Genomic DNA, 18,300 nt, shown 5'->3' with positions numbered 1-18,300 from the left:
ATAAATCAAAATGCATGTTCTATTCCTTTAACTACAACAAAGAAAAAGAGTCACTCGTTTGAATGGCGTTGGCACTCCAGGATCCAGCCAAGTCTGGTTGAAAGATCGCCACAGCTCACGATATCCCAAGGTGCTGGTAGGTGGATTTTCTTTTTTTAACCCTTGAACAGACTTGCTGTTTCCCCATTTCCAGCTTCATATTTTTTGAACAAATATGAAAGTGGTATCCATATTCTCATTTAACTCTGGGCAAGAAAGCAAATATGCGTATTTCCAAAAATGTTCTATTCCTTTAACTACAGCAATGTAAGAATGTAAGAAGAAATGGCTATATCCCACCTTTCAAGCACAATATCATGTAGGCAGAGTTATTTTTTTACATCTAATATTTAGTGTAATGATGAAAATCCAAATTCCCAGCTTACTGAAGCAGGTGGGAAGTAACAGACCTCCAAAAGAGATACTTAGAGACACAGATATTGTGGGCGACATACATGATTATCCAGGCATTGGTCCTGGTGTAAGAAAACCTGCAAGGAACAAAGTAACACCATTACACCGGCTAACGCTGTCAGTAAGTTGGTTATGGTTCGGGTCTGTTCAGACTGTAGGTGGTTAGAGAGTCTGATTGCATCTTTTCTGTGGTCTGCAGCCACAAAGTGCCTAAATAGGTAAATCTAATATGTAATGTATTTCTGCCACCCTATCATCATGTTACACCGTCATACCAGCACACAGCAGGTGGCTGGCAAGTGGCAATAAGGTAGGATTTACCCAAAATATAAAGAAAGAAGAAATGTATTTGTATCTTGTCCTTGACCCAAACAACGGAGGTAATTGTTCTCAAAATGGCATGTGTGAGAATTGGAAAGAGTCAAGCACTCAATCAATTTCTCATGAATTGAGATCCAGAAACCTGACGGTGCTTTTGAAGATGAAAAGAATTATAACAGGAAGGGAAAAGATCTTGAGGCACTTTAATGTAAAGCAAGTTGATGAGGTACATTAAAGTCTTTTTAATCTGGCGTGACTGTAGTTAAAAACAAAGACCCTATACTGTTTTGTTGGGCACTTTCAGCCTTTATTTTGACAGGACAGCAGAAGACATGAAACGGGAGAGAGAGGGGGGTATGACATGCAGCAAAGGGCCGCAGGTCAGAGTCAAACCCGGGCTCGCTGCATCGAGGAGCAAACCCCTATATATGGCCGCCCGCTCTACCAACTGAGCTATCCGGGCGCCCCAAACCTACCCTTTTGAAATGGTTCTACAAATATGCCATAGTTAATAGGTAGGTAGGGTACTTTTTACGAATGTTCACAGAGTGCCATCACATCAGCACGATGGCCAGGAGGTACAGTAAATGGTTTGGAGTGGCTGTTGATGGTCAGTGACCTTGAAAGTTTTTGCTGGAGCGAACTTTTTTCCAGCAGACTTGTTGTCTAACCGTCCACACATTGTCCAAGTTTGCTGTTGCTAAGCTCTGTAGAAATAAGAGGACTAAGTGTCTTGTTCTTCATGTGGCTCATAAAAATTCAGTCATAGATGGATAGGCAGGCAATGGTGCAAATCTTTGATAGGACACAGAAAATGTTGGGAAATGACTTCCACAAAATAAAAAGGAATAATGTAAGCATTTGGAAAGGATAGAGGGAAATGAACAAAGAATGATATGATAGAAATAATGTGAATCTGTCAAAGAATATTCAGTATTATTTAGAGCAAGTTCATAAATATTGAGGGACAACAACACTCCCTTTTAACTGCTGTCTGGATGTAATTAGTTAAGCTGAAGGACAGTACAATTGCCTTTTTCTCTTTCTTGCAGAGAGTTGGATGAGAAGATTGGAACCACTATCGTCTTTCCGTTAAATATTAAGCTACAACCAGCAGCTTGTAAGCTTAGCTTAACATAAAGACTGACAACAGGGGAAACAGCTAGCCTGGCTCTGGCCGAAGGTCTCCATACCAGCACCTTTAAATCTCACTAACTATCACGCAACATCTTGTTTGGTTAATGTGTGCAAAAATTGAGATCAATTTGTGTTTTTTACAGAGGGTTATGTGTCAGACTATTTCTTGGCCAGGAGCAGGGACTTTGTCAAATCTTGTCATCATTGTGAGCTTGCCAGGCAAGAAAGCGAACAAGCATATTTTTTCCAAAAATGACAGGACAACCTCAAAAGTGTCTTAGAACTGAGAACACAATTTTCAACTCTCTGTGTAAATGTGTTACACGATTAGGGCTTGTTATTATTGATGTTTGCATTTACTCTGATGAGCCATTTAGAGCCAACAGCATCAGCCATCCCATTAGTGTCTCACTGAGACCATTAGGAATAACATTGTGAATTAGGTGTAATCTCAAGTGTGTATACAGTGTGTAGATCAATATATAACTCTTGTGTGTATATGTGGTCCGACAGTAGCCTAATTCAACCTTTCTGTGATGGGAGGGGCTAACTGGATAATTGCTTTGTGTTGCACACACTTTCACCCATATCTATTTTGTACATGCTCTTTTCTGTGGATGTGTGAAAGAGGGTGATTCCTAATTTTCTTTAAGGTAAAGGAGAACTAAGGGCGTTTCAATACATTCCTGTACATTTGAAAATATCACATATATAGCCTCAAGGAAAATAACACAATCACATTAACACCTGTTACATTGAAGGTTCCCCTGGAGGTGGTCTGCAGCAGGTAGGCTACTTATGGGAGATGTCGTGAATGTAATTTACAGTGGTAGATTGAAGAGGGGGGGGGGCGGTATCTAGGACTTAGCTAAGTGTGTTGCTATTCATTTGACTCAGTTCCCTCAGAGGATGAAATTAAAAGGCAGCAAATAGGCCAAAATCCATTCGTATGACCAGGCTCCATGTAAAGGAACTTAAGCCTAACGTTAAATAACTAATTTTCTGCAGGTGGCCGCCTGGAATAAAAGTGACATCATGACTCACTGTCCACTGCCACGCCTCGTTCGCTAGAGGACGCTGTGCATCTCTATCAATGGTTGACGTAGGGCTGACGTACTAGGAAGTGTGTTGATGACAAAAACACTGTAGCTGGCTAATCACCATTTAAGTGTTACATTGGCAATAACACAAAAAAAAAAATGTAACGATGATTTGTAAGAAACATCAAAAACTCTTCTTATAGAAATGCTGCGGCGTGGCGATTAATAAGCACCAAAAAGTCGAACAAGTAAGTCATTGCGATGTCATTCCTGTGCGTTGTCAATGTTAGTTTGGCTAACGTTAGTTAGCAAGGCTGGTTTCTCAACCCTGTGTTATCCTGCTACACAATATTGACCGGTTAAACACTGAAGTTATTTGGTTCCTTACTGCTTACCGATTCTGTCATTAATAAGATAGATAAAAGATAGATAGTTACTTGAGTTTACAATACGTAAATCTGAGGCGTAAGCCCTACCTTCTGTTCTTAATTGTGTAACGTTAAATATGTAATTTAACACCAAATTCGGTTGTAAAAGCTGTCAATATATCCCGCATTACTTGCTGCGGATATACGGAGCTGCTTGGCAACACAATAACTACAACCCTGTAGTTGCTTAATTCGGCATACATATAATCAATCAAGTAGCAGTTGTATTTCTTATTTAGCGTTATACATGAAGCTATGTCTGCTCATATGTCTGCTCTGTCCCTCAAATTTCCAGGTCTGTTAACACCTAACGTAGAGAGCTAGCATATAGTGAAAAGTGAAAAGAGAAATTCTACTAAAATTAAGTGTAAGTATATTAATTATGAATGCGGAATTCCACAGAAGACCATGACTGGAATGGGCAAATTGGATACGCCTTTTTACAGATAGTTTGCCCAAAAATGAATAAAGCATGACATTGTCACTTCTGTTGAAAGGAGAATATTGTCTGAAAAAGAGAAGTTGCTTTTGGCTTGGTCTAAGCAGTATCAGCTGACTTAAACAACATCCTAAAGGATCACTTTCATTTCCACTTAAAGCTTTAGGTTTATTATATTTATTGTACAATGTGAGCTGAAAATGGGTATTTCTGATCATTGTGCAATTACAAGGGGCAAATCAGATGGATTGCTTTGGAACCTTTTGAAATTACATTTTCAATTCAAATTTTTTTACCAAGGACTGATGACTGTTGTTTCCTGTGTTTATGATGTAGGTTTATTATAATTCACTCTGACACTTGGGAAGCCATTTCCAATCCTCTCTAATGTCCTCTGGCTGTCCACCCCAGTCACCGGCTGTGGCGAAGTCTGAGGTAGCAGTAGAGGGAGAATGCCCGCTGCTGGCTGCCACCTTCGCCTACTGGGACAACATCCTGGGTCCACGGGTGCGCCACATCTGGACACCAAAGGGAGACCAACTGATGTTCCTCAGCGATGGAGAGGTCACATTTCTGGCCAATCATACACTTAATGGGGAGATTCTGCGTAGTGCTGAGTGTGGCGCTGTGGATGTGAAGTTCTTTGTCCTGGCAGAAAAGGGCGTCATCATTGTGTCTCTCATCTTCGATGGCGAGCTGAAGGGGGACAAGAACACATGCGCCTTGTCCATTATCCTACCTCAGACAGAGCTGGCCTTCTATCTGCCTCTGCATGCCATCTGCGTGGAGAGACTGAAGCATGTCATCCGCAAGGGACGCATTTGGATGCAGAAGGTAGTACCCTGCTATTCTTGCTGATCCCTTGACTTCTCAGTATTGGACACATGAGTAGGCAAATTATTACCCTTTTATACCCATAAACCTACTTTACAACCTGTTCTATGCTTAGTTTTGAAATGGGTATTAAGTCATCTATTACCTCTGTTTTACTCAACTGGGATTGCAGCAACATTGGCAGAATAATAAAGTTGCAGTCTCCCAACACAGAGGACTAAACCAGCTCATTATGTCTGAGAGATCCTACAGAGGAAGCTAGTGACGAGAGGTAATAATAGGGGTAGACAAAATAATGTGACGCACAACACTAAAAATACATCACGTTTGCAGACACTGCTGTAAAAGTGGGTCTACTAGGTTGAATGTCAACCAGTAGAGTATCAATGTATTCTGTGCTGCATGTGTTCATCACATCCCTGTTTGTTAGTTTTACCTTTTGGATGGTGTTTCCCCTGACATAGTAAATATTTTAGTAGGTTTTTTATTTTTGCCTGATGCACCCGCAGTTCGGCCTTTTTTGGTGCTCTGTTAGTCATCTTGTGTTTCTTTGAAAACATATATATCAGAGTCCTCACCGCTGACCAATACTGCTTGACAGCTTTAGCGATTTTGATCCTCAGCACTGACCAAAATGTTCCTGTATGTATCTGGACCATTACTTGTCATGTACAGTTGGCATTGAATGTGAATTGAATTTAAAAAAAAAAAAAAAAAAAAGCTAAGATTTTACATTTTGTATTTTATTAAGGTAAAATTCTTGCCCAGCTGTGTGTATTGAAACATTTGAAACAATACCCAGCCCTAACTGTCCTTTTACCTTACACGACATGAAATTTTAGGAGCGTTTATAATAGTTGCTAATTTACGTCAAAGCAAAGTTCCATGATGCGTTTCAATGTCTAACCAATACTGATGTCCAAATATGAGAGTTAAAATCAATAAAGTTATTTTCTTGCCCAGACAAAAATAGAGCCCTTTACATTTTTTTAAACAAAGTGTGACCAATATATGTTCTGAACGGGACATTTTACAGTTGAAAAATAAACTTGTCAGTGCTCTCTGGAAGACAAACCATGTAAAACTATGTATATCTACCATAGCCGATTTAGCAGTCCATCTTTATGTTTGTATTTTGTCTATCCAGCATGCAACATCCAGTAGCAACAACACTCATTTATTAGTTGTTTTTTTTTTCAGTTTAAGATTAAGGCTTCCGGGTGCCTGTGTAGCTCACCTGGTAGAGCGGGCACCCATATATAGAGGTTTACTCCTCGACGCAGTGGCCGCGGGTTCGACTCCGACCTGCAGACCCTTTGCTGCATGTCATTCCCCCTCTCTCTCCCCTTTCAAGTATAAGCTGTCCTATACAAATAAAGGCCTAAAGTGCCGAAAAAATAATATTGAAAAAAAGATTGAGGCTTTCACAGCTTGTGTCTTTAGACCAACCGCTTGTAACCCCTGTATTGTGAATTGAGTAAAATACATTAAAATGCAAAACATGCCATTTGAAAGCCAGAAATCTTAGCCGCTAGCCCAAAAAATTAATGTCGTCAGTCGCCCAGCTTAGTATTTGTGCAGTGCTTGAGTTAACTGTTTCCACTTTCCTTCCAACTTTAGGGCTACAACATCATCTCGGTGCTGAGCTTGGAGATTGTCCCTATCATGGAGCTGTTGGCCTCTATGAAGACACACAGTGTGCCAGAAGATATAGATGTGAGCAGCACACACATACGCATACACACACACACATTACCTATCATACTCGAAAACTGAACAATAAACGGCAGAAGAATTAGACACCGTAATGATTTGATTCATGTTTCACATGACAGCGACAGGAATGTAAAGTTTTGAAAAAAACACGATAGATTTGTGAATAATTTTCTTGTCGATGGCACAGTTAATAGCTTATCATCCAAGCATCATGGTTTCAGTTATTGACGGAAAAGAAGTGGATATCTTTATTGAATACAATCACATATGGCTTTTTGAAGAAAAAAAGCCTCTGTCCCCAACTTTGATAAGTTACAGTTGTTTCATTATTTCACTGGTTGAAATTGTTTTTCATGAGGTTTGAATTATCCAGGTCCTGTGCCTAGATTACCACCCAGTGCGATTCAGCACATTTGCTCCCTTCTAATATGCAAATGCGACAAAAAAAAGCAGCACAAAGAAGCTCCCTGGAATCTTTCTTGCTGTTTCCTACATTGTTAAACGATGGTGGATCTTTGCATTTTATTTTCATTGCAGTGCCTGCAAATGTGGTCATCAGCACTTTAGTCTTTGTTCAGACCAATTTTAAAAATGACTCATTTGTTTCACTCCCGCTGAGTAGATAAAAGACACCGTGCTAAATGATGATGACATCGGGGACAGCTGCCACGAGGATTTCCTCCACAAGTAAGCACTCTCCCGTACAGGCAAATGGAGACAGATGATGAACAATGCCCATTTAACACCCATCAACCTTCCAACGATGAGTAATGGCTCCTCCACGTAGCAGACGTTTCCTCCAGAGAAAGGACGGACGCTAAATCGTTGTTAGTGTTAAGAGTCCGGAAAGTCCATCTCAGCAATGAAGTTCCCAATTGCTCAAAGTTGGACAGGATTAGCTCAGGATCCTGTGGTGATGACAAAGCATCTGCACACTGGAATTTATTTATTAAAAGGATCGTTATAGCTGATGAAGACTAGTTGGATGTTTGAGGCAATTAAGTTTATAACTAATCAGGCAAAATAGTTCTTTTTTTTTTGTGACCAACAAATGATTAATTACGGTGTGAAATGGACTATTACATACCTAAAGAATAGATTCAAAAGGCCAGAATATGAACCAAACTACATGAGAAAAAAGGTCAATTTAATTAGGGATCGAACCAATACTGTTTTTTCAAGGCCGATACCAATTGTTAGTATTTAATGAAACCGATAACAGATATTTGGAATGTTACAAACTCCAACACAAAGCTTTGAGCAAGTATTTAATAAATTAGATCAACATAATACCCAGTAAGAGATCGTCAGATAGTGTCAGTGGGGAGTGAAACCGAAGCAGAGGGACAGACACAGAGCTGTAGTGGAGCCAAAGTAGGGCACTTTTTAATTCATACCGATATCGGTCTATCCCTAAATTTAATGATTACTAGGCTATAGGGTTGGGTACCGAACCCTGTACTTTTACTGGTACTACCGAGTATTGGTTCACGTAAAATCAAACGGTGCCAAATTTCGGTACCTGAGAGTAAGCGCAAGCTTATCTGTCCTCTCTGCATATTGACAGAGAGCAGAGGTCCGACACACACACACACACACAGAGGTGCGGACGGAGTAAACTCGAGCAAACTGCGGTTTTGTTGAAATCGCAGTGAGTCACGGCAAAAAAAGTGGTTTCAAGTGTGGTTACAGTTTTTCAAAACTTCACGCAAACACCATTCACTGCGATATGATATTAATGGAGAAGCGAAAGCGGTCGCGGAGCTGTTGACATTCGCCGTCGGACAGTCTGGCGAGGTCAGTGACTCGAGTCTGTTCGGTGTGTTCTGTGCCGTCGTCCGTCCGAGGGGCCGTCGGCCTTTATTTTGGCCGATTTGACATGTATAATCGGCGGGGCGGGCACTGCCGGCAGTCGGACTCAAATGACCCATCTGATTGGTAGAGTGCTAACCCGGAAAATCTTAAACTGACCTTTGCCGATCTGAAATGACGACAGATTCAGCAACTGCATGGCCTATTTCTCGCTTAAAATGTTTTCAGAAACACGTTTCGGTGAACTATTTTAGTAAAATATGAGATTGTATTCTGAACAAGCCGCTATGACAGTCTGTCTTTGAATTTCCGGAGAAACCAGCCCCATGTGACGCATTTGTCCAATCAGCTGCTGGTTTTCATTTTTGGGCGACAGTACAGATTAGCGCCGCCTGCTGTTATGGAGACGTATTACGTGTCGTCGCTTTGCTGTGTTCCGAGGCACTTTTTTGACCAACTCGGGGAGACTGATCAAGTCCAACTGCCTTTTCTGCCAAGGGTCAGCCATCTGGTCGGTGTGTCTGGGCCTTTACACTTCCTCTGAGACAAGCAGGCACAACGGTGGTTTCTGTGCCCTGGGGACTGACTGACAGGCTGAGGGTGTAAGGCATGGCAACTTTATTTCTACAGCATCCTTCAGCAACAAGGCAATTCAAAGTGCTTTACATGAAACATTAAAGAGCAGTTAAAAATGGTCATGGTGAAAATAAAACAGGCTAAAATATAATAATATACAAATACAAGAATAAAAGTTACAGTGAGTAAGAAAATAATTATTCAATTTAATAGGTTGTAGGGACGGGTTTGGGAGGAGAGAGGGAGGGGTTTTATTTTTATTTTGTTTAATTTCTGTCAGTGTAAAATATTCTAAATAAATAACACAATGTTCTAAGTAAATACGTTTGGAATTATTTTTACAACTGAAATATTTTTTTTGTAATTACAGAGGGAAAGTACCGAAAAAAAAGTACCGTTGGGTACCGGGAACCAGATTTCAGGTATCGGTAGTGATATTGGTTCAGATGCGAAAGGTACCCAACCCTACTAGGCTAACTCTGCACCCGCCCAGAGCCAGTTACCATCTTAATTCCCTATGTAAAGCCTCTTCAGTGTTTTTCGGACCCAGTTTCTCTGCCTCAATCCTTATTCCTGAAAGCTGTCATTGATGATTAGAGCAATGCCGATGAAGCTAATTGGCTCTAATTTGCATGTCTTTGTCTGTGTGGTTCAGGGCCATCAGCTCTCATCTGCAGACTTGCGGCTGTTCCATAGTGGTTGGAAGCAACCCAGAGAAAGTAAATAAGGTAAATTTACCGTATTACTGGCTGCACACATTTGCAAAGCATCTACATAATTTAAAATGTTTTGAATTGTGTTGTGGTGTTGTCTGGGTTTAACAAGCCTCTGATCCACTCAGATTTTGAATGTCTGTGTTGGCTTTGGCAGCACAGAACCTGCTGTGACTGTTTCCATAAAGATGATGAGATGAGAAAAGCATATCAGCTATTCCAAATGGGCAAAATATTGGAATTAAGTGAACAAAAGTTGGCCGTGCTAACCGAGAGAGAAAACTGATATTGCACACCATACGCTGTTTTGCAATCAATACCAACCTTGAGTTCTGAGCTGAGCACCAATTAAATCAAGACTTTTATTTGTATCTAACAACAATGCCAGATTAAGGTCTAAAACCAAAATGTGGTTTTAGTAATTGTTTTGTGCTGAGATGTAGCTCCATGCATACGTTTTGTGCTGACTGTGCAGAAAGCCACCACTTTTAAAATCAAGGGGAAAAACAAAAGGCCATTTATTTTTTATGTCCATTTTTAAAACGAGGAAACCTAATACAGCATGGTTGGATATGTTTTCACACCCCTTCTAGTGATGCAATGATGTCAAGTTTGAGCTGTTCTCCTTCACCTAAATTAGCAAATGAATACACCATGTCACAGTCTAACCCTGATATTTCCTGAAGGCTTTTCTGGTTGACTTTTTCACAGATTGTACGGACTCTCTGCCTCTTCCTCACCCCGGCTGAGAGGAAGTGCTCTCGCCTCTGCAAGGCCGACTCTTCTTTCAAATACGACACGGGCCTGTTTGTTCAGGGTCTGCTCAAGGTAGTCGCCAGTTTGCTCTTATTATACAGCACAATGTGATTTGAATTTGAGCCTGCTTATTGTTCTTTTCTGCCTGCTTGTTTGATGTTCGCCGATCTGTTCTAACCCAATTTCTTTGTCTGACAATAAAAAATGGTTGCAATGAATGGTCTGTTTAAATACATGTGGATTTGTGCAGTCTTCATATGGTTTCTATTTTGAATAATTAATGTATACTTTATATTAATCCCACAAGGGGAAATTGCAGTGTTTTCACTCCGTTGTTATTACACACATGCCTGAATTACACACACATGCACTAATGGAGAGATGTCAGAGTGAGGGAGCTGCCCATGGCAAAGGCGCCCCGAGCAGCGGTTGGGGGTTGCCTTGCTCAAGAGCTCCTTGGCAGTGCCCAGGAGGTGAACTGGCACCTCTCCAGCTACCAGTCCACCACCATACTTTGGTCCGTGTGGGGACTTGAACCGGCAACCCTCCGGTTTCCAACCCAAATCCCTACTGACTGAGCTACTGCCACCCCTAATGTGCAAATTGCCATAGCTTCTTGTGTTGCAGATGTTTAGTTTAGTTCTTAATGTATTCTACTCACAGTTTTCTGCATTACAATTACCTGGTGTCAAGTGCAGAACTGAGGGTTTTGTGAAAGTCAGCAAAGTTTAAGGTTTTTGGAGAAGTTGCCGTATTATTTCCTGCTGTTTTATGAGGCAATGGCGCTTAGTGTAACACAGACAGGTGGCTCGTTGTGTCAACAAGAGCAGAGAAAAGAACAGCAAAAGAGGCAGCTAAAAAAAACCTGGTGGTGCTTGTTAGTTCGGTCATAAATAGTATGCTACACATTTGGCTGTGTTGTGGAGCTCCAGTGGGATCTTCTTATAGATTTCCCACATAAAATGCAATGTAGCGCAGGTGAAACTGGCCCAGGGAGAATACGACAACAACGAAAGGAAATTGAAGGAGCTTCCTATTGTTGTTGTTGTTGTTGTTGTTTCCTCTTAAAGAAACATATTGTCTGCCCTGTCTGCTCTGGACAGACTGCAATTGGGACAGCATGTGGTGGGAGGAAACAGATTTCCGAGGCAGAATAATATAACCCTGCTCTTACACATCACAGGTCGACAGGTATTAAATATGGGTTTTCCTTTTAATTCCCAGGACTCCACAGGCAGCTTCGTCCTGCCCTTCCGCCAGGTGCTCTACTCCCCTTACCCGACCACGCACATCGATGTCGACATCAACACAGTCAAGCAGATGCCGCCGTGCCACGAGCACACGTACAACCAGCGGCGCTACATGCGGTCCGAGCTAAGCACTCTCTGGAAGACGGACAGCGAAGACGACATACCCCCTGACACGGTCATTCACACTGACGAAACCTTCACACCTGACCTGTAAGCCATGCACGCACAGTATATGTTGTGTTTTGTGGGTTACAAGACAGTTATAGTTCTGTATTTTTAATTCACTATTTTATTTGCACCTTTTGTTTAACTCTGTTTAAAAAATAAATTCCTCTCAAATGAAAAAAAAAAAGAATGCTAATGTCATATCATAACCCCAATGCCTTTTTTCTTAGGAATATATTTCAAGACGTCATGCATAAAGACACTTTGGTGAAGTCCTTTATAGATGAGGTAAGACTATAGCAACACTTTTTTTTTCTCCATATTATTCATTTTTTTGGGGGGATACATTTTTATTCTTTTTTAGCACCATTTATCATACAGACATACAAAACAAATTCCACAATACGTGGTGCATAGAACAGATGAACACAAATTGAACAAGAACAAAAACAAAAACCCTCTCCCACCCCCCCACCCTCTGCGGTCTTGAGGAAAATTTCCATATTATTCTTGAATATATAAAAAATAAAAAGAATAAATAAATAGAGAACACTTATTGACCAAAAATATGAACATAATAGATAACATAACAGCAACCATTTTTATCATTATCTGTTTTGGTATGCATTTCTATTTGTTGTACATGATATTGCAGTGATATTAAAGGAATAGTTCAGATATTTTGAAGTGGGGTTGTATCTTATCCATAGTCACTGTGTTAGCTACAGTAGATGGCGGTCGGCACGCCCCCAGTTTGGAGAAGCAGACCGAAGTACCGACACGGAAGCTAAGCAATGTACTGCTGTAGACAGGGTCAGTCTGTTCTCTTCAAAGCCACCAGACTCCTTTGACAAAAACATTTTACCTGGCAGAACATAGGAGTTGCTGGTCTACCGCTGCCTTGATCGGTTAGTTAGTTTGTTTGTGTTATTCCGCGACTGGAGTTTTAAAGGGTTAGTTCGGATTCCCCAAAGTCACACAATAACACAAACAAACTAACCAATTGAGGCAGCAGTGGTAAGGCGTGAAAAAGGTAAAGCGGTGTAAATATTCTAAATATAGCATACCTATTTTAGGTGGCTAAAATATGTTTTGCTGCTGCCCCCCTGTCCACAGCAGTACATTGCTCAGCTTCTGTGTCGGTACTCCTGTCTGCTTCTCCAAACTGGGGGCGTGCCGACCGCCATCTACTGTAGCTAATACACTAACGTTGGATAAGTACCTCACACGATCCCACTTCAAGAAATCCTAGCTATCCCTTTAAGTTCTAGAATGGTTTAATCAGAAAGAATCACAAGGGTTTCTGCTTTCAAATAATTAATTTGTCTCGTTTGTCAGCTTTGCTTGACGATTCAACCAGCTAATACTTGTCAGGGGTTAAGCACTGCAAAAGCAAGACTGTGAAATCACCTAGAAGTGAATTTGGCATTTATTTGTGTTTTTGGCTCCCTATTGCTGTCTGAGACTAACCGTTTTTTGTACTGTAGTGTATAATATTGTGAAGTTGAAACTGGCAGATTAATTTCCATATTTTGTCTGTGGTACAATGCTATTGAACACAGACCAGGCCTTGTATCAGGCTGCCGCAAATACTTGAATGCTGTGCTCCCTCCTCACTGATACAGTCTCCAGAGCCCATAACAGACACAAAACAGTAGACTTTATTCCCATGGGTCACAACCCATCATCCGTTCGTATGAAAGTGATCCCAGAATTGCGGTTACAAGTTTTTCTCACGACGACAGCAATATGTTTCTCTCTCAAGGTTAGCACAAAGGAAGGGGGGAGTGGATAATTCCAGCCTTTTCCAGCAGAGCAGTAGCCTGGACTACTAATTGACATCCTGTGTCGTACCCAGGTGTTCATGCTGAAGCCAGGCCTGTCCCTGCGGAGCACCTATCTGTCCCAGTTCCTGCTGCTGCTCCACAGGAAGGCCCTCACGCTGCTCAAGTACATCGAGGACGAAACGTAAGAGCTTCCATTAATAAGACTTTAATCCAAATGCCAGAAAGGATTATTGTTTGGCAATAGACCCCCAACACTCACACACGTCCGATCCACAGAACAAAAAAGAAAAATCAAAAGGTCTAAATACCAGAGCAGATCATTTGCTTGTCTGCCATTGTTTTTGCTTTGACTTTGCACTGCAGCCACCGATAGTCACTAACGATCACCACAAAACCCATCCTAAGCCTGTGGCCTCATGTAACACACTTTCCCAAGTTTGGAGTCAAAATAGTCATGTCAGTGTTTCTCTGCATCTGGTAATCTTATCTCCAGGGTTTCATATGTACAAGGGTGAAGGTACGGCAGGCTCATAGGGACAAATGACCGGGAATGATAGGGAACTGACGACGTTAACTCCAGTTGAGAAACATCTGTTGGTCCTGGGTGAGGATCTCAAACACCCCAAAGTAGGTGTACAGTGAGCCTGCAGGAGAGGAACACGAGGGTGTGGGTGGAGCGCACACCCTCAGAATTCTAAACCAAAACAGCGTTTTGGACGCAGAGGAGAAGAAGAAAGAGTAGAATATGTACTGCAGTTACGGGAACATGCAGGCTACTTTTTGCAGAAAAGTAGTGTAAAGACACAGGCAGTAGAAAAAAACTCATGTGATCAGGTGAGTCATCCTTCACCCTGTTCTGAACAAGCCGGCAAGTATGACTGTGATGCATCGCAAACACTACTGCTACGCACAAATGCAGTAACCAAAACACTTCAGCTGTGGGTGTTTTGATACAGTCCGATGATATCTACATGCCGTTGGTTTCCCGTGCCAGGGGATAGTGAAAGGCAATAACTAAAAAGACATTCTGCAAGGTTACATTCTCATTCTTCCAATGATGATTCACCCTGCCCTGATAGGAAGAATTTTACCTTGTGAATTTGTATTGACAAGTTCTAAAGGCCCGGACACACAGAGCCGATAATCGGCCGTTGGACAGTCTGGCGAGGTCAGTGACTCGAGTCTGTTCGGTGTGTTCCGTGCTGTCGTCCGTCCGAGGGGCCGCCAGCCTTCATTTTGGCCGATTTGACATGTATAATCGGCGGGGCGGGACCTTTTTCACGGCAGACATGTTGACATGTCATAGTAGGAAAAGAACAGGTGTATTCAAAACCATTAATGATGGCTGCATTCCACTTAGGAGAGGCCCTGGTATTGTGCATGCTGACTCACTGAAATAGCTTACTGGGACACTTGATGGAATTGAGCCATCGTTAAAGTTATCAATTTCAGCTGTGCTTTTCCTACTATGACAAGTCAAAATGTCCGCTGTGAAAAAGGTCCGTAAAGCACATGCCATGGCCTTTCCAGTCACCACGGCTCTTCACATCTGAGAGGCCCTTATCATCATCAAAGCTCTAAATTATGTTTTTATGATCATCATTTGATTACTGACAAAGAATTTCTTCTCTGCTTTACACTCTTCTAAATCTGTGGAATTATCCTCCTTTCTAGGCACTGTTCAGTTCCTAGAAATAATTGTATCTCTAGTCTCGTTCTAGTCCCATGTTACAGTAACCAACTTCTGGCTCTGCTCTCAAAGCAGCCTTCCTAAAGGGTAATTTCGGTATTTTTCAACCTGGACCCTGTTTTCCCATGCGTTGGTGTCTAAGTGACTAATGTGAACAAAAATCTCTGAAATTGGTCCAGTATTGAGCGAGGATGCTGTAACCGGCAGCCACATACCGGGCTGCAATGTAATCCTATTGGGGAAATACACAACGTCAATAATAAAAATGACAGGCTAAGATTGTTATTCTAAGTGTCCGTTACTGTTTATTTAAATGGAGTCTGGTTGGTTTGGCGATAGCGATTTTGGGGTTGTTTCATGTTAAACAAAAAAAGGATCTTACTCTTTAACAAAAAGGTCGACCTCTGTAGGGATCCTTTCCATAATGTTGTCAGGCAGAATAATAATGCGAGCATGTCAATGGCCAAAACAAGCACGTTTAGTGGATTTAAATTGAAGGTGCGCAATTGCCCATTTACGATACATTGCAGCCTGTTTCGTCACGGCTGACTGCAGCGTTCTTGCTTGAAACTTGACCAATTTCAAGAAATTGTTGTTCCCATCAGTCACTTAGACACACAAACATAAGGAAATGGGGTTGCAGGTTGAAAAATACAGAAGTTACCCTTTAAGCATTAACAATTAATCTAAGACACTGCAGCCCACCATGTTTTCAGCTTTCCTTGATTTGTTTTCCATGCCACCGACCCTGTGGCGAGCTGGTTATCGCTCCATCTGGGCTCCCCAACTGTAGACTGACCTTACCTCTCCTTTAGGACAGCAGTCCCTCCCTGTTTGTTTTTCTACTTTTACATAATTTGGATTTTCTCTCATTTACAAAAGACATTTAAGGACACTTGAGCAAATGTTCCTCTGCTTAAGTATGTAAGTAGCCAGGAATAGTGTGTAACATGGTAGCTACATCAACTATATGTCAATGTTGTGTTTACAGCTTGTTGTGCTGCATCCTTGAGGCAAAAAAAATCAAGAAATTCAGGTTGAGAAAGTCTGCTACAAAAACTATTCCATTTAAAAGGTCTCCAGGGACAGTGGAAGCTCTAATCATCCGATCGGAATAAAACTCTACTCTTTGGTTATTACCCAAGAGTAGATGTTAAAAGTTAGGGTTAATTATAAATAAATTATTTTTCAGATATTCAATTGATTTTTTCCCCCTGACTAAATATTACAGGAAACCTTACCATGAGGTTACAAAGCATTACTTTGACTACATTTTCCCTCCTGTTTAAAATGGTTTCCAGAGATGTGATTTTGAATTCATAAATGCCTGCACATATCTTACTCCCCAGACAACACTAACTACACAAGCAAAGCCATTATTTGCGTGCTCGTGTGAAAGGATAAAAGCGGTCTTGTTTATTGTGCTGCTAACAGCCCGAGGTGTGAGGGCATACTATTTTACAGGTGCTTTGACAAGATTGTTTATGCTCAGTTGACATCCTGAAGCAGCATACATCATTCATGGTGGCATGGCATTCCTGTGCACAGCTGCAGCCCAACTAGATGCTAATGCAAATCCTCTGACCCCCGAGTACTGTAGGTTGTTAACAGTTGCATTACAACGTCTCTCCTCTTCTCTCTTCACAGGCAAAAAGGGAAGATGCCGTTTCGATCGCTGCGCAACTTAAAGACGGACCTAGATCTGAGGGTGGAAGGAGACCTGAACATTGTAATGGCCTTCGCTGAAAAGCTCAGGGCAGGACTGCACTCGTTCGTGTTTGGCAAGCCGTTCTACACCAGCATGCAAGAACGAGACGCGCTCATGAGCTTTTGACTCTATTCTTCCCCTGCATCTTTATGTATTGGACGGTTAATTGAAACAGTATCGTCTTTGGTTTGTTTTATTGTTACATTAATGCATGCATGTGTATTCTTGAGGCAAATATTATCCTGAATATTTGTTTCTGCTTTTATGAAATGAAAAAAACTAACATTTTGCCTTCCTTTTGTGTCTTGGATCAATTCAAGGCATTATTTCAAAGATTGTTACTGCTGTTATGAGCCATTGGAATTAAAGTTTTGATATATATAAAGCCTTGATCAACTGTAAGCATAATGTGAGTTTAATGTTCTTTGAAGACTTAAGTTATTCTCTGGGGGATGAATAATTCATGTATTCTACGCCTTCTGCTAAGAGTTTCTGTTTTAATTTATGGTGTGGAAATTGACACAGGTGCCCACCAGGAGATTTTGCAATTTAATTTAAAATTATATTTATGAAAACATGAGTTATTAATTTCTTCACTGCCTGTGTTATACAATAACCTCAAACCTTTTGAACTTGTATTATTTTTTTTTTTTTACTCAATTAATGAGCTTCAGTGACATTACAAAAAGGTTGTGACTTATTATGACGCAAATGAAATCGTATCACAATCCCTGCAGACAAAGCAGATCAGCGTGTGTGTAACTGACAGTGAGTGTCATTAAATGCATTCACCCAGCTGTGCGTGCAATGCATTTGCATTGGATTTTTTTTTCTCCATCTTTACTGGTAGTCTTGCCAAGTCAAGTCAATGATCTAGTTTATATGCTGTGAGTATTGCTTCCAAAAATGCAAATTGTTTTGACATTGTAATATGTGGAGTTGATAATAATGTGCCATTCTCCATTTTCCCTACATTTACATATCATTGTGAATTCAGAACATTTGCTCCCACTTGCATAGACAGTTAAACAATGTTTATCAGAAATGCATCAAATGACAGACATGTTCTACATTTAATCACTCTGCTTCCTTCACTTTTACTTTTGTCTACTCATGCAGACGGAGCGATAAATAAAGACTGTAATAACAAATTTAATATAACATCATTTACACTGTTTACAATTTACACATGTTTATTTGCTTTAGTGCTGATAACAATAGTAACAGTTAACAGCCATGCTAGCAGCTCTGTGTGGCCTTAGATACTGCAGTGCTTTGAGCTAAATGATGCTAAAGTTTAGAAGGTATAATGTTTACCATCTTAGCTTAGTGTGTTACCATGCTAACAAAGCTGAGGCTGATGGGAACGTCATTAGTTTTGCAGGTATTTGCTCATAAACAAGTTCTGGTTGAATTTTGTTTTGACCTGATGATGTCGCTAGAGGAAAAGTCGGGATCACCAAAGATATTAAAAT

General features: G+C 40.9%; 1 protein-coding gene across 1 annotated transcript; it reads left to right on the top strand.

The window, feature by feature from the left end:
- The first annotated feature begins 2,957 nt into the window (after positions 1-2,957).
- On the top strand, positions 2,958-17,981 carry c9orf72 (C9orf72-SMCR8 complex subunit). The gene is made up of 10 exons (XM_031288650.2): positions 2,958-3,199; positions 4,155-4,652; positions 6,273-6,368; positions 6,991-7,055; positions 9,412-9,484; positions 10,181-10,297; positions 11,450-11,685; positions 11,871-11,928; positions 13,499-13,608; positions 16,765-17,981. The coding sequence occupies exons 2-10, from the start codon at positions 4,206-4,208 to the stop codon at positions 16,949-16,951; spliced, it is 1,389 nt and encodes a 462-aa protein (XP_031144510.1). The 5' UTR covers positions 2,958-3,199; positions 4,155-4,205; the 3' UTR covers positions 16,952-17,981.
- The last annotated feature ends 319 nt before the right edge of the window (positions 17,982-18,300 follow it).

Source organism: Sander lucioperca, chromosome 18 (genome assembly GCF_008315115.2).
Source record: "Sander lucioperca isolate FBNREF2018 chromosome 18, SLUC_FBN_1.2, whole genome shotgun sequence".
Classification (NCBI taxonomy): Eukaryota; Metazoa; Chordata; class Actinopteri; order Perciformes; family Percidae; genus Sander; species Sander lucioperca.
This window is presented reverse-complemented; position numbering and strand designations above follow the sequence as displayed.

Coding starts and splice junctions, on each gene's coding strand:
- c9orf72 (XM_031288650.2), top strand. CDS start 4,206: ATGTCCTCTGGCTGTCCACCCCAGTCACCGGCTGTGGCGAAGTCTGAG. Junction 9,485..10,180: donor ACCCAGAGAAAGTAAATAAG/GTAAATTTACCG, acceptor ACTTTTTCACAG/ATTGTACGGACTCTCTGCCT. Junction 11,929..13,498: donor TGAAGTCCTTTATAGATGAG/GTAAGACTATAG, acceptor TGTCGTACCCAG/GTGTTCATGCTGAAGCCAGG.